Source organism: Necator americanus, chromosome III (assembly GCF_031761385.1).
Source record: "Necator americanus strain Aroian chromosome III, whole genome shotgun sequence".
Lineage (NCBI taxonomy): Eukaryota > Metazoa > Nematoda > Chromadorea > Rhabditida > Ancylostomatidae > Necator > Necator americanus.
The window spans coordinates 18086-31909 of record NC_087373.1 but is presented as its reverse complement, the minus strand read 5'-3'; the positions used below and the strand labels follow the sequence as shown (position 1 = coordinate 31909).

Sequence of the window (13824 nt, the reverse complement as noted above, 5' to 3'; positions counted from 1 at the left end):
CTTGTTTCTTGCCTAATGATCACCTTGATCACCTTGACTCCCGTTGATCTGCGAACTGGTCGAGCGGACGCCAGTAATTCTTCCATTTGTCCCGATCGCGTGCCAGAGTAGCCCAGTGGTTCCTCCTTTTGCGTGGGACACGAAGAGCATCATACTTTTCTCTGAAGGACTTCGTGAAGAAATCTGACCATCGGCTCGGCGGTCTTCCTGTAGTGCGTCTAATATCGCGGGGAACCCAGTCACTCACGGCTCCGGTCCAATGGTTGTCGCTAAAGCGCATCACGTGTCCGGCCCACCTTATTTTACTTTCCTTGGCAAACGCGACGGCGTCTCTAATCTTCGATCGTTGACGTAGGAGAGAACTTCGAATCCCGTCCCTCACTTGCGTGAAAGGGGATACTCCTAGCATCACTCTCTCAATTGCGCGTTCAATGACGCTCACTGCGTTTTCTTCCTGCTTGCGAAATGCCAAAGTTTCCGAAGCATAGGTCAAAGCAGGAAGTACGGTGGTGTTGAAGAGGTGAGCACGGAGCCGGGTGTTCCTGGTCTTCTTCACTACATCCTCGATGCTCTTGTACGCTCCCGAAGCCGCTCTTCTTCTCCTGCCCAGTTCGGGGGTCAGGTCGTTCATCATGTTCAGTTCCCGACCCAGATAAACATAGCTGGTGCATTCGGATATGTTCGTTCCGTTGAGCGTGAATGGGGCATCCGAGACCCATCCGTTGCGCATGAACATCGTCTTTTGCAGATTCAGCTGAAGACCGATGCATCCACATGTTTCGTCGAATTCGGTCAGTATTCGTTCCGCTTGGCTGATGCTGGATGTTATCAGTACGATGTCATCAGCAAAGCGCAAATGGTGTAGCTGCCGACCATCAACATTCACTCCCATGTCGTCCCATTCCAACTTTCTCATTGCGTTCTCGAGGGTGGCTGTGAATATTTTGGGTGAAATTGTATCACCCTGTCGGACTCCCCTCTTCACGTCAATGATGATGTTCTTGTAGAATGGCGAAATTCCGGTCGTGAAGTTACTATACAACTGTCGAAGTACCTTTATGTACTGAGTAGGGACGCCTTGGTTGTCCAAGGCTTCCACGACCGCTTCCATCTCAACTGAGTCGAAGGCCTTCTTCAAGTCGATGAAGGTGAGACAGAGCGGCATCTTGTACTCTCGTGATACCTCGGTGAGTTTCGAAACAGTGTGAATGTGGTCAATCGTGCTGAATCCTTTTCGAAACCCTGCTTGCTCGCATGGCTGTCCTTCATCCAAGACTTTTTCAATCCTATTAAGAATCACTCTTGTAAAGAGCTTGTAGATGACAGACAGTAGGCAGATTGGACGATAGTTGCCGATGTCATGTGCATCTCCCTTTTTATACAACAACACGGTCTTGCTGGTCTTCCTCTGCTTAGGAACCTTGCATTCCGACAGATAACGTGTAAAGAGCCTCGCCAAGGTGTTGATGAGTACTGGCGGAAGGCTCTTCAGGTGTTCTGGTCTTATTCTGTCGGGACCGGGTGCCGTACGATTTTTTACCGACATGATAGCATGTCGTATTTCGGACGGGAGAACCTCTGGAATGACTTGTCCGTCTTCCCTCAGATGGTGAGCAGGCAAGTGGACATGGCTGTCGAAGAGATCAGAGTAGAAGTCGTAGATGATTTTCTCCATTCCCCTTCTCGATGCAATGGTTGTTCCCTTCGGGTTCCGGAGAGCAGTCATCCTCATCTTGCGACTGGCGAAGTCTCGAACGGGCATAGCGGATGCTTTTCCCCGCCTCTGCAGCTTCAGCCAGCACTTCTGCTCTTCTCTCTTTAAGGTCTTCCTTTATCGCCTCTCTGCAAAGCCTTGCGAGCTCGGACGTGAGTTCTTGGTTCCCTGCGGCTCGTGCTGCTCCACGCTGGCGTATCAGCTCAAGAGTTTCAAGAGAAAGGCGTCTCTTGGTGGTTTTAGAATTCTCAGCATTCTTTGCGCAGTCGTGAAGGTGTTCAACGAGCCGGTCATATTCCTCGTCAATGTTGTCCATTGCGGAATCTTCCCAAAAGCCGGCTAGCGTAGCGAAGAGATCCCAGTTGATGGTAGTCCTGGGATTTCTCTCTCTGAACTTGGCGGCTTTCTCTGCTCTCCTTGCGAAGAAAATCTTCCTCGGAGGAGACGATGGTCCGATCCCGTATAGAACTTTGGTACAACACCGACGTCCGTCAGGCAGAACCTTTTATTGACGATGATGTGGTCTATTTCATTACGATACCCTCCACCGGGTGACTCCCACGTCCACCGTAGAGAGGACGGCTTTTGGAATTGCGAGTTCCCATGGATGGTCTTAGTCGTCATGATGAACTAGGAGAGCCTCTCCCCCTGGTCATTCCATTGTAGGCCGTGGGTCCCAATGTGAAGTTCCTCCGGCGTTCTTCTTGGGCCAACCTTGGCGTTGAAATCGCCAATTATGACCTTGTAGAAGGCATGGTCTTCTCGGTAGAACTTCTCCAGGTCCATATAGAAACCTTCGACTTCTTCTTCTTCGTAGTTTGATGTTGGAGCGTAAGCGACGAAGACCTGGCGCTACCGTACCAGGCTTTTCTCCGGAATCAGGAGACTCTTTTCTATCACTGTGTTTTGCGTAAAAATTTTAAAACCCATGGGCAGGTTGCAAGCCTCTATTCCTATGAGTTTCTGGGAGAACTTTCGTTCTCAAGGAGTGGACATGTGGAGCTTATTTGTTGGAGGCGACTCCAAACCGCCTCCCTTGCACCTCCCAGTCACTTGATTGCAGGCTTTTGGCTGGACCGACGTGCGGGATACAAGGATGTCGTGAGTCAGTCCTGGCTCAGCAGAAACAGGGAGTCCATCCCCTGAATCCACCTGCGTCTCTGGGCAAGCACAAGGTGGCTTTTGGTCCGCGATTAGCCTCCTATCCGCCACCTGGGGACGCGCCACGTAGCCTCGCGACTAACCGGCTGTGATCCCTCTAGTGAGGGAGGTCCGTGGTTGCCTAATGATGCGATATATGAATGCTTCAGCTGCCTATGGTCGAACATAAGCCGGTCGCTCCTAATCTCACCCTCCCACCTTTTGGCGACCGCGACCAGCCTTTCGGAATTCCACCACAAATCCGCAAAAATTGGCCTACTAATCCGTAACGATTGTTGCGTCGCGCTGCGGTCGCTTTGAAGCGAGTCGCCCGACTGTGAAGACGCCGGTTCGAAAAAACCCCATTGTATTTGCGAGGTAACTGAGAAGGAACCCCTGCTGAGAGTGAGCAAGCTGCGCGACCGAATGAACTCGTGAATCGACTGTCGTAGAGATTTGATCTTCATGATGTGAAAATGTCGAGCAGAATGCTGCGAGATGTGCAGAAATGCGTTTGTTTGCAAGGCCTCGCGTTGCTCTCAGCAACCCGCCCTATTTATTAGCGAATAATGTGTGCAGAGAGGCGACCGGGTCATTCTTAGCGGGTTACGTCCGTTCGACCCATTCATGGCCGGAGTGGGGTTAATGTTATGCGCCTAATTAAGACCGACAGGGTGCCTCCTGCCTTGTCATTGTGGTAAAGTTGTTAGGAGGAGCAGAAATGAGAACATATTTCAGATCATTAGTTATTTATAAAATATGTAGTCGAGGATGTTTTCTTGAGGAGTATCTGCAGGTGCTTTTCTGCACTGAATTTGTTACCGAACAGTTCTGTTGGTATCTTCGAATTTTACGATTGTACGACAACTAATATTCGAAAAAACTGAAATATTCTTATATAAAAGTGAGCCTCTGAAACATAGAAAGAACGTCTGTGTAAAATGACTATCAGTTTTACATAACTTCTGAGGGAAAACCTCCTTTTTGGCCTTTTTTTTTCGGAACCATTGGTGATGTAATAAAAAAAGGTATGATTACTTGCTTGCTAATTGCTTTTTGGTATGGAAAAGTGAGATATCCCAAGTGTTTTGCAATAAGGCATGGATATAGAAAAGCTACCGTTAGTTTTTCTGGACCTTTACATGGTGTGTACACTTAACTAAGAGAAGAGAATGGGGATCTGCGCCATTTTTTGAGCATTTAACATCGAAATGTGTTCTAGTCTTATTTCATTTTATACTTGTGACTAGCATCACCAATATCCACAGCAATGGGTGCTTGTCAAAATCCGTTAGTGTCAAGCTCATAACTAAAAGGTAACTTTCATCAATTGCTGGGAACCATGTCGGACTAAGCTCAAGCTACCGCGATAAGTTGCGAGTTGGTGAAGACGGCGTTAAAAATTGGAAGGATACAGGAATTATTCTCATGGGCTTAGGTGCGATAGGGAGAAATAGGACCCTCCTCAGGTGAAAGGGGACTAGCTCATGAGGTGCAGCGCAAGCCCTTCGCTAACCGTCCAAAAGTGAAGGGGTTCCTTTTACCAACCGCCCAAAATTGGATAGGGTCGGAGCACCGGGTCCAACCATCGCATGTATGCTCATTGTATTGTTTCATTATTTCCGAAAATTGATTATTTGTCAGAGCTGAGTTGCTTTCGCTTTTGATTTTGCTAAACACAGAGTTTTCTTACTTTATTACAGCATATATAATGCTTTATGTGTAAAGATGACATTGTAGAATGACAATCCTATGCACGATGGCAAGATGACAATCACCGTTAATTCTTATCTCGGAAAATTGAAAAAGACCCAAATTGGAAGAGTTTACGTGAAAGATCTGGACGACTGGGATCTTGGAGATAAGACTTTCACGTGGAGGGATTCCTTACCCGGTTTTGACCTTTCACCCAGAGGAGAGGTCAGTAAATTCTGTTTGTTTCTGAGAGTTCGACAGTGGAGACGAATCCTCTCCCTACGTAATCTAGTGTATTCATATAGATTACAATGGACGCGAACATGCCACCCGGTACATATCTTATGTCGTCAAATGTGCACGACAACCGGCGAAATGAGAACGCCGTCGGTTATGTGACCGTAAAGGTGGTTCTCGTGCCTGAAGTGGCGTTTGTCAATCAAGTGAGTAATTTTTCAACGGACTTTTTTAAAATGACTATCTGAGAATTGCTTTTCCAGGGATCGATGCAACTGCTTTTGGTTGAAGATTCGAATCTACAATCTCCTGAAGATTTTATTCGGCCCGATGCTAATGGAAAGAGTATGATGAATACATTCACACAAGAAATGATCAAGTATATGGGTGGAAATGTGGTGCTTGACGTGTTTTCTGTCCAGGTTATTTTTTTCGCTCTTGGACCCATTTTGCAACTTTATGTCCTGAATAGTTCCATCGTTTTTTGTTCAGTTGGGTTATGCAACGCTGCAAACACGGACCGTAACTGTGCTGAACATCCGATTTTCTGCACGTGGGTCTTCGTACAAGTGTGTTTTACAGATTTTCGAATGTTTTATTATCCTTGATATAAAAGAGGGATTCAAGTAATGTGTATGTTACTATCGCGGGATATGTACTTTCTCATAGGACTACACATATTATCTGATACACGTCGCTCAGAGCATTGTCCTACATTTTACTGTTGGTTGGGCAAACCCGTTCAATAGCTTCTAACACAAGCCTAGTTCAATATTCTGCTAATGTTATAATTTTAGTATTTTTCTTACAGAGATTCCACTCAGTTGAACGGACTGATCTCAGCTAATCGATTTGATCTTCAAAACAAAGTAAGTGCGACGATTGTTGGTGTCGGTATAGATATGTGCAAATTCACTGTATGTGATTCCGGATGTCAAACTATCAGCACCGCAGACTTCGTAAGCAATTCTTTCCTTTCGAAAAAGAAGATTTTAATTTTTTCTAAAGTTAATTCTAAAGTTTAATCGTCTTAGGTTTTTTTTTGCAGAATGGAGTGGTTGTATCTGCAAACAGCACAGTATTGGTCGGTGTGAATGCGCAATCTAAGGACGAATGCACTTGTCCGGTGTGGCGGCCTCCTGCGGCATGCCACTCCGGATTGTGCCACAATGAAGGCGTCTGTCACAATACGCACCCCGGATTCTTGTAAGCTCACCATTTTTCTTTTTTAGTTTTGCTTGCCAGCGTTTGCGAGTTATCTAATTCTTCAGCTGTGAATGTCGCAGTGATCTGCTAAAAGGCCCAAGATGTCAAGGAACGACGAGGTCGTTCTCTGGAGATGGTTACGCGTGGTACAAACCAATGCCAGCTTGTACTAGTCTCAACATTAGTATGCAGTTTATAACTTTGTAAGTGATTTGCGAAGAATATCTTCTTTTTTTTCGAACCCCTAAAAGCGAACCTTGAATGCAACATTACTTAGTTACAGTCCATAATTCATTTTCATTTTCTACTTGTATGTATTCAAGCTCCCTATGCATAATTCTTTCCAAAGTTTCATTGGAAGAAATGCATCTAAGCGCGAGTTTTCTTAGCGTGTTTCTCTTTTCTAGAGCAAAAGAACGACCTTTAAATCTATCCCAAGAGTAGTTTTCCTTTTCTCTTTCTTATTGTCCTCCTTCACTTCTAGATTATCAATTGCCAGAAAAGGTGATCTCAGTTATTTTCATTCCTCGAATTTCCTTCTCTGATGTTTAGTTTGAAGACACACTTTTTAGGCAGCCAGATGCTGTGCTCTTCTACAATGGACCAATGGACACGAAAAACAGTGAGCAACAAATTGATTACCGAGACTTTATTATAATTCAGCTCAGAGGTGGACGTCTTGCTATGGAGGTGTGTTTTTGTTCTTTTCTGTTCTCATTGTTCTTTTCATGGAATTCAAATCCTTGTATATGATTGAATTGCGGTTCAGGTATCCATGAATGGTATAGCACCGGTTAACCTTGAAGTCCCTTCTACTCCTTTAAATGATGGAACATGGCATGAGCTAGCGGTGACACAAATTGGAAAGGTTATTTGTTGCTTTCTGGTTCGGGTCATGCTCATTTACCTAAGCATTATATACTCGTATCCTATATTAAGTTGACGTAGACTTTTAAACAAATGAACTGGAAATGAAATTTTATCTTCCAACGGTTTTCAGTACTTGTTGATGTTCACAACTAATACGCAAAAAATAGTGGAGAAAGCTGTTGTCGAAATCTCTGTGAACAGTGTTTGCGGCGCTAATTGCTGCTTTTTGTGTACGATGGTGGTCACAAGCGTCATAAATAAGTCCGGTTCAGCAATCTCGGCAGTGACATCTATTGAGAACTCTTGTTACGGTTGCAGGATTCCTTCGCTATTTTTACTTTGTTTTCAGTTTATTGAGCTTGTGGTGGACCAATGTCGCTTTTTTGGAGCTGGTTCAGATGACGCTTCCTGTCGAAAGTCTGTCTACACTCATGATGATGATGAGCGATTGAACATAGTTGCTCCTGTGCAGATTGGTGGTCTCGCTCCGCTTACTTCTGGACAGGCGTACCCATCAGCTATTCCACACTCTGGCTTGAACGGATGTGTTCGCAACTTACGAGTGAATGGCGATCAATATGATCTCGCTACTCCATCCTTTGAGAAGAATTCTGCAGCTGGATGCAAGCTATGGGGTGGTGCTTGTGACAGTAATGTTATCGATAGTCTCACTCATTGTGTTCATGGGGATTGCTACGCAAACGTACGGGTACGGCACACATTTTACCGCATTGTCTAGATAAGAATGGTTTCTTTTTCAGGGTTCCACACCAATGATTCCAAAATGCATTTGCGATCCAGGATGGGGAGGACCTCGTTGCGAAAAGAGAATCGAATGGATTCAGATTCAATCGGGTGGTTTCATCGACTATTCGCCGAAAATTGCTTTCCCAGAACAAACTACCGACGTTGAATTGCTTTTTGTCCCCGGAAGAGTTACGGATGCAGCTGAACTGACCTACGGAGCGGACAAATCTCAGGTGCGTTTGTAGTGCGCGCACCAAAACAGTTCTTTTGTGTTGCTTCTGATGAGTTTTTGCCTTCTTAGAATTATGTTTCTACTTCGGTCGAAATGACTTCCGGCGGGCTGACCCCAATGGTGAAATTTGATTTGGGTGGAGTTCGAAACTCTCTGACACAGCTGAAGATCAGCGAACTCTCTCTTAAAGAGAACTCCTCCTACTGGATGCACTTTACGAGGAATCCAACTAGGTAATTATTTGTAATTTTGTGTGGCTAACGAAATTGGTGAGTATAGTGGGTGTAGGACTGAGACTGCTTAGGTCTTCTTTCTCTTAGAGGGAATATACCCATTAGCCAGAATGTGAAGATTTCCAATACGTCATTTATTTCTTACTTCCTAAAACTCCTTTGGGTGCAGGAAAAGGGGCACCCGTGAAAACCGACTGACCGCTCCTGGTCTCCCTTCAGCGTCGCGCGCCACCGCGTAATCACAACTGCCACTCCACCAGCTAGACATCCTCTACGACCGCCTGAGATCATCTAGACCCCGCCTCCGTATTGCCCTCTAATCAATGCTGCGCGCGACATTCACGCCGTGACGAAGCAGTAAATACTGCGAATTTAAAAAGGAGAGCAGTGTAAAACGAATTGAAGCAGCAAGTTCTGATGTACGAATGTAGTAAATTGAGCGCATATCATCGGGAGTCAAGGAAAGAACTAGATCCTTTCATCCAGTTAGAAGATATATTATCATTACTACACGCCCAGCAACTTTATGCCCTTACCAGTCTGAATGTCCGGCTAAAGCCGGACTTCAGACTTTCTGTAGTGCTCGCTCCGCTCGCCATCACTATTTAATGAAAATAAATTAACAATAGTGACATTTTCTGTAAAATTAGAATTGTGGTTTTCTAACGACGCTTTCTTCTTTTTTAAAGGAAATTTAGGCTAAAAATCCATAGTTTTCTTTGTAAACGCGTCAGTTCTACATTTGGAGAACATTCAAACGTCACCTTTAAGCGCTCTGCCGATACCAATCTAATATAAGCACCACTTGGAATCATTACTCAAGGTTTCCCTCTTGTTTCCCCCAACCGCTATCACAGAATGATGTTTCACATAAAAAGAAGTGAACGGCATCATCGTGCTGGTAAAGATAGCTTTGCACATACTCAGATCATGTAAACAGTTGGCTACTATTTAAGCAGCAGTTAGCATTCGCGTTTTCTTTTTCTGAATAACGGAGGAGTGGTAGGGGTGAAAAGGAACGCGAAAGATGGATACGAGTATGAAACGTTTGTAACGTCCCATTTACCTTTTGCGACATGCACACGAAGTTACTGAGATACTTCTACACCATGACACAGGAATTGGACGTCGGTGGACCCGTCGCACCCCATTCCATAGGTATTTGGCTCCGGCGCACCAATTCGACGCGAGTGGAACCGTCGCACGCCATTTTATAGCACAATGGCGCCGGCGGGCCTATCCGACGCCGGTGGACCCGTCGCATCTCCTTCTATAGCTAAATGGCGCCGGCGCACCAACCTGACGCCGGTGGACCCATCACAGCCCCTTCTATAGGTATCTGGCGCTGGTGGACCCCTCTCACCTCCTTCTATAGGTATCTGATGCCGCTGGACCCGTCGCACCCGCTTCTATAGGTATCTGGCGCCGGTGGACCCGTCGCACTTCTATACACACACACACACACGCACACAAACACACACACACACACACACACACACACACACACACACACACACACACACACACACACACACACACACACGCACACGCACAGACACGCGTGACAGAATAAGCCCGTTATTATATATCATGGTTACTTTGTATACATTCTTTGGACTCCTACATTCCACCTTTTCAAATTTTATATAGATATAATGGTTAAGTAGAGCGCAAGTCAAATATTTTAGTACTTCCTTGTACGTTTTATAGAATAAAACTTTATATGCTTCTTCAAACTTCTTTCAGCAGCGTTTTATCGCTTCATCTATTCTCTAAATAAAATCAGTATGACAGGTTAGGTATATTAATGGCGAACAGAAACCTTTATATCTTCAAGATCTACTTAGGCGTTCGATAGCAGTTTTACTCAGATAAGCAAAAAGAAATTCCTAGAAAGCAAAAAAAAAAGTTCTAAAAAAATATAGCATTACACCGATCAAGGGGAAATTCTTTGAAGTATCTTTTGCATTCCCGGAGACGAATGATTAATTTCCATCTAACAAGTCAAAACAGGATAATTGCAGTTTCACTCGCATTTTTAAATGGCATATATACGAACCCACGGATCTCCCTCACTAGAGGGATCACAGCCGGTTAGTCGCGAGGCTACGTGGCGCGCTCTCAGCAGGGGTTCCTTCTCAGTTACCTCGCAAATACAATGGGGTTTTTTCGAACCGGCGTCTTCACAGTCGGGCGACTCGCTTCAAAGCGACCGCAGCGCGACGCAACAATCGTTACGGATTAGTAGGCCAATTTTTGCGGATTTGTGGTGGAATTCCGAAAGGCTGGTCGCGGTCGCCAAAAGGTGGGAGGGTGAGATTAGGAGCGACCGGCTTATGTTCGACCATAGGCAGCTGAAGCATTCATATATCGCATCATTAGGCAACCACGGACCTCCCTCACTAGAGGGATCACAGCCGGTTAGTCGCGAGGCTACGTGGCGCGTCCCCAGGTGGCGGATAGGAGGCTAATCGCGGACCAAAAGCCACCTTGTGCTTGCCCAGAGACGCAGGTGGATTCAGGGGATGGACTCCCTGTTTCTGCTGAGCCAGGACTGACTCACGACATCCTTGTATCCCGCACGTCGGTCCAGCCAAAAGCCTGCAATCAAGTGACTGGGAGGTGCAAGGGAGGCGGTTTGGAGTCGCCTCCAACAAATAAGCTCCACATGTCTACTCCTTGAGAACGAAAGTTCTCCCAGAAACTCATAGGAATAGAGGCTTGCAACCTGCCCATGGGTTTTAAAATTTTTACGCAAAACACAGTGATAGAAAAGAGTCTCCTGATTCCGGAGAAAAGCCTGGTACGGTAGCGCCAGGTCTTCGTCGCTTACGCTCCAACATCAAACTACGAAGAAGAAGAAGTCGAAGGTTTCTATATGGACCTGGAGAAGTTCTACCGAGAAGACCATGCCTTCTACAAGGTCATAATTGGCGATTTCAACGCCAAGGTTGGCCCAAGAAGAACGCCGGAGGAACTTCACATTGGGACCCACGGCCTACAATGGAATGACCAGGGGGAGAGGCTCTCCTAGTTCATCATGACGACTAAGACCATCCATGGGAACTCGCAATTCCAAAAGCCGTCCTCTCTACGGTGGACGTGGGAGTCACCCGGTGGAGGGTATCGTAATGAAATAGACCACATCATCGTCAATAAAAGGTTCTGCCTGACGGACGTCGGTGTTGTACCAAAGTTCTATACGGGATCGGACCATCGTCTCCTCCGAGGAAGATTTTCTTCGCAAGGAGAGCAGAGAAAGCCGCCAAGTTCAGAGAGAGAAATCCCAGGACTACCATCAACTGGGATCTCTTCGCTACGCTAGCCGGCTTTTGGGAAGATTCCGCAATGGACAACATTGACGAGGAATATGACCGGCTCGTTGAACACCTTCACGACTGCGCAAAGAATGCTGAGAATTCTAAAACCACCAAGAGACGCCTTTCTCTTGAAACTCTTGAGCTGATACGCCAGCGTGGAGCAGCACGAGCCGCAGGGAACCAAGAACTCACGTCCGAGCTCGCAAGGCTTTGCAGAGAGGCGATAAAGGAAGACCTTAAAGAGAGAAGAGCAGAAGTGCTGGCTGAAGCTGCAGAGGCGGGGAAAAGCATCCGCTATGCCCGTTCGAGACTTCGCCAGTCGCAAGATGAGGATGACTGCTCTCCGGAACCCGAAGGGAACAACCATTGCATCGAGAAGGGGAATGGAGAAAATCATCTACGACTTCTACTCTGATCTCTTCGACAGCCATGTCCACTTGCCTGCTCACCATCTGAGGGAAGACGGACAAGTCATTCCAGAGGTTCTCCCGTCCGAAATACGACATGCTATCATGTCGGTAAAAAATCGTACGGCACCCGGTCCCGACAGAATAAGACCAGAACACCTGAAGAGCCTTCCGCCAGTACTCATCAACACCTTGGCGAGGCTCTTTACACGTTATCTGTCGGAATGCAAGGTTCCTAAGCAGAGGAAGACCAGCAAGACCGTGTTGTTGTATAAAAAGGGAGATGCACATGACATCGGCAACTATCGTCCAATCTGCCTACTGTCTGTCATCTACAAGCTCTTTACAAGAGTGATTCTTAATAGGATTGAAAAAGTCTTGGATGAAGGACAGCCATGCGAGCAAGCAGGGTTTCGAAAAGGATTCAGCACGATTGACCACATTCACACTGTTTCGAAACTCACCGAGGTATCACGAGAGTACAAGATGCCGCTCTGTCTCACCTTCATCGACTTGAAGAAGGCCTTCGACTCAGTTGAGATGGAAGCGGTCGTGGAAGCCTTGGACAACCAAGGCGTCCCTACTCAGTACATAAAGGTACTTCGACAGTTGTATAGTAACTTCACGACCGGAATTTCGCCATTCTACAAGAACATCATCATTGACGTGAAGAGGGGAGTCCGACAGGGTGATACAATTTCACCCAAAATATTCACAGCCACCCTCGAGAACGCAATGAGAAAGTTGGAATGGGACGACATGGGAGTGAATGTTGATGGTCGGCAGCTACACCATTTGCGCTTTGCTGATGACATCGTACTGATAACATCCAGCATCAGCCAAGCGGAACGAATACTGACCGAATTCGACGAAACATGTGGATGCATCGGTCTTCAGCTGAATCTGCAAAAGACGATGTTCATGCGCAACGGATGGGTCTCGGATGTCCCATTCACGCTCAACGGAACGAACATATCCGAATGCACCAGCTACGTTTATCTGGGTCGGGAACCGAACATGATGAACGACCTGACCCCCGAACTGGGCAAGAGGAGAAGAGCGGCTTGGGGAGCGTACAAGAGCATCGAGGATGTAGTGAAGAAGACCAGGAACACCCGGGGAACGGTAAAGAGGGTTCCGGCGGATTCTCCGCGAATGCCTCCGAGACATAACGTGCCCAGTGGATATGCCGGCGGATACGCGAACATATCTCGACGAGGTCACGCTCCAGTCGTTCATGAAGACGCAGACAACCGCCATAGATGTCCTTCCTACCACAGAGACGCAGAAAACTGCGCAGTTACAAGGAAATATGTAAAGAAGAGTGGTGTGAGCTGTCGAATTGACCGAATAAGTCGAAAAATAATAGTGTTAGATAGAAGTACATGGGATTTGTATGGTGTTCTAATAAAGAAAGGGAATATGTTTGCCTTTATATCTCCTTCAGAAAGTCTAGAAATCTTACCAAATTTGAACTCTTTCTCTTCCTGTAAGTTCCAAGAAGTCAGAGATGCAGAAGTTCAGGAATAAATTAGGCTAAAAAAAACTTGGGAGTTACAGGATAACGATAATTCTCATTACCGTTACTTTTGAGAGCTGGAATATTTCGTTTCAAAGAAAATTTTTATGCACTTAATTTGAAGCTATCAGATACATCCTTATCTCATATTTCACGTGAGGATTTCTCTTGCTTCTGGTACGATTACAAAATTGAGATCACCTCACGTCACAAAATTGCCGTGAATGTGTCTGATTCTCAAAGACAATTTAGTATATAGTGAATTATGTCCTAGCCGTTGATGCAGCGTATGATCAGCGGTAGATGAGCAGAGTCAGTTATTTAGGTGCCAACGAAAGTGAATCTCTTTAGGACACGCACCATCGCTAATTGCCTTGACGAGGCATGACCGGGGCATGCTGGAAATTCCGCCGGGACCCTCTTTACACGCACCCGGAACACCCGGCTCCGTGCTCACCTCTTCAACACCACCGTACTTCCTGCTTTGACCTATGCTTCGGAAAC

At 46.1% G+C, this 13824-nt stretch overlaps 4 protein-coding genes across 6 annotated transcripts; 2 read left to right on the top strand and 2 right to left on the bottom strand.

The window, feature by feature from the left end:
* Positions 1–28: 28 nt before the first annotated feature.
* On the bottom strand, positions 29–1546 carry RB195_008086 (uncharacterized protein; the record flags this gene model as incomplete). The annotated part of the gene is made up of 1 exon (XM_064194440.1): positions 29–1546. The coding sequence occupies one exon, from the start codon at positions 1544–1546 to the stop codon at positions 29–31; it is 1518 nt and encodes a 505-aa protein (XP_064045585.1).
* A 97-nt stretch (positions 1547–1643) lies between these two features.
* On the bottom strand, positions 1644–2030 carry RB195_008085 (uncharacterized protein; the record flags this gene model as incomplete). Its single annotated transcript, XM_064194439.1, has 1 exon — positions 1644–2030. One exon carries the CDS (start codon positions 2028–2030, stop codon positions 1644–1646), a length of 387 nt encoding a protein of 128 aa, XP_064045584.1.
* A 131-nt stretch (positions 2031–2161) lies between these two features.
* Positions 2162–11809, top strand: RB195_008084 (uncharacterized protein; the record flags this gene model as incomplete). Of its 2 annotated transcripts, XM_064194438.1 has the most annotated exons (15): positions 2162–2265; positions 2778–2889; positions 4595–4774; positions 4855–4992; positions 5050–5208; positions 5279–5355; positions 5598–5745; positions 5835–5992; positions 6058–6195; positions 6565–6682; positions 6762–6860; positions 7212–7571; positions 7624–7842; positions 7911–8074; positions 11350–11809. In XM_064194438.1, 15 exons carry the CDS (start codon positions 2162–2164, stop codon positions 11807–11809), a joined length of 2634 nt encoding a protein of 877 aa, XP_064045582.1. The 2 variants fall into 2 exon arrangements, with proteins under 2 accessions (XP_064045582.1, XP_064045583.1); XM_064194437.1 differs by lacking the exons at positions 2162–2265; positions 2778–2889 and adding an exon at positions 3955–3999 and having other exon boundaries at positions 11365–11809.
* Positions 11810–11906: 97 nt separating this feature from the next.
* Positions 11907–13808, top strand: RB195_008083 (uncharacterized protein; the record flags this gene model as incomplete). Of its 2 annotated transcripts, XM_064194436.1 has the most annotated exons (2): positions 11907–13128; positions 13672–13808. In XM_064194436.1, the coding sequence occupies 2 exons, from the start codon at positions 11907–11909 to the stop codon at positions 13806–13808; spliced, it is 1359 nt and encodes a 452-aa protein (XP_064045580.1). The 2 variants fall into 2 exon arrangements, with proteins under 2 accessions (XP_064045580.1, XP_064045581.1); XM_064194435.1 differs by lacking the exon at positions 13672–13808 and having other exon boundaries at positions 11907–13331.
* Positions 13809–13824: the final 16 nt, after the last annotated feature.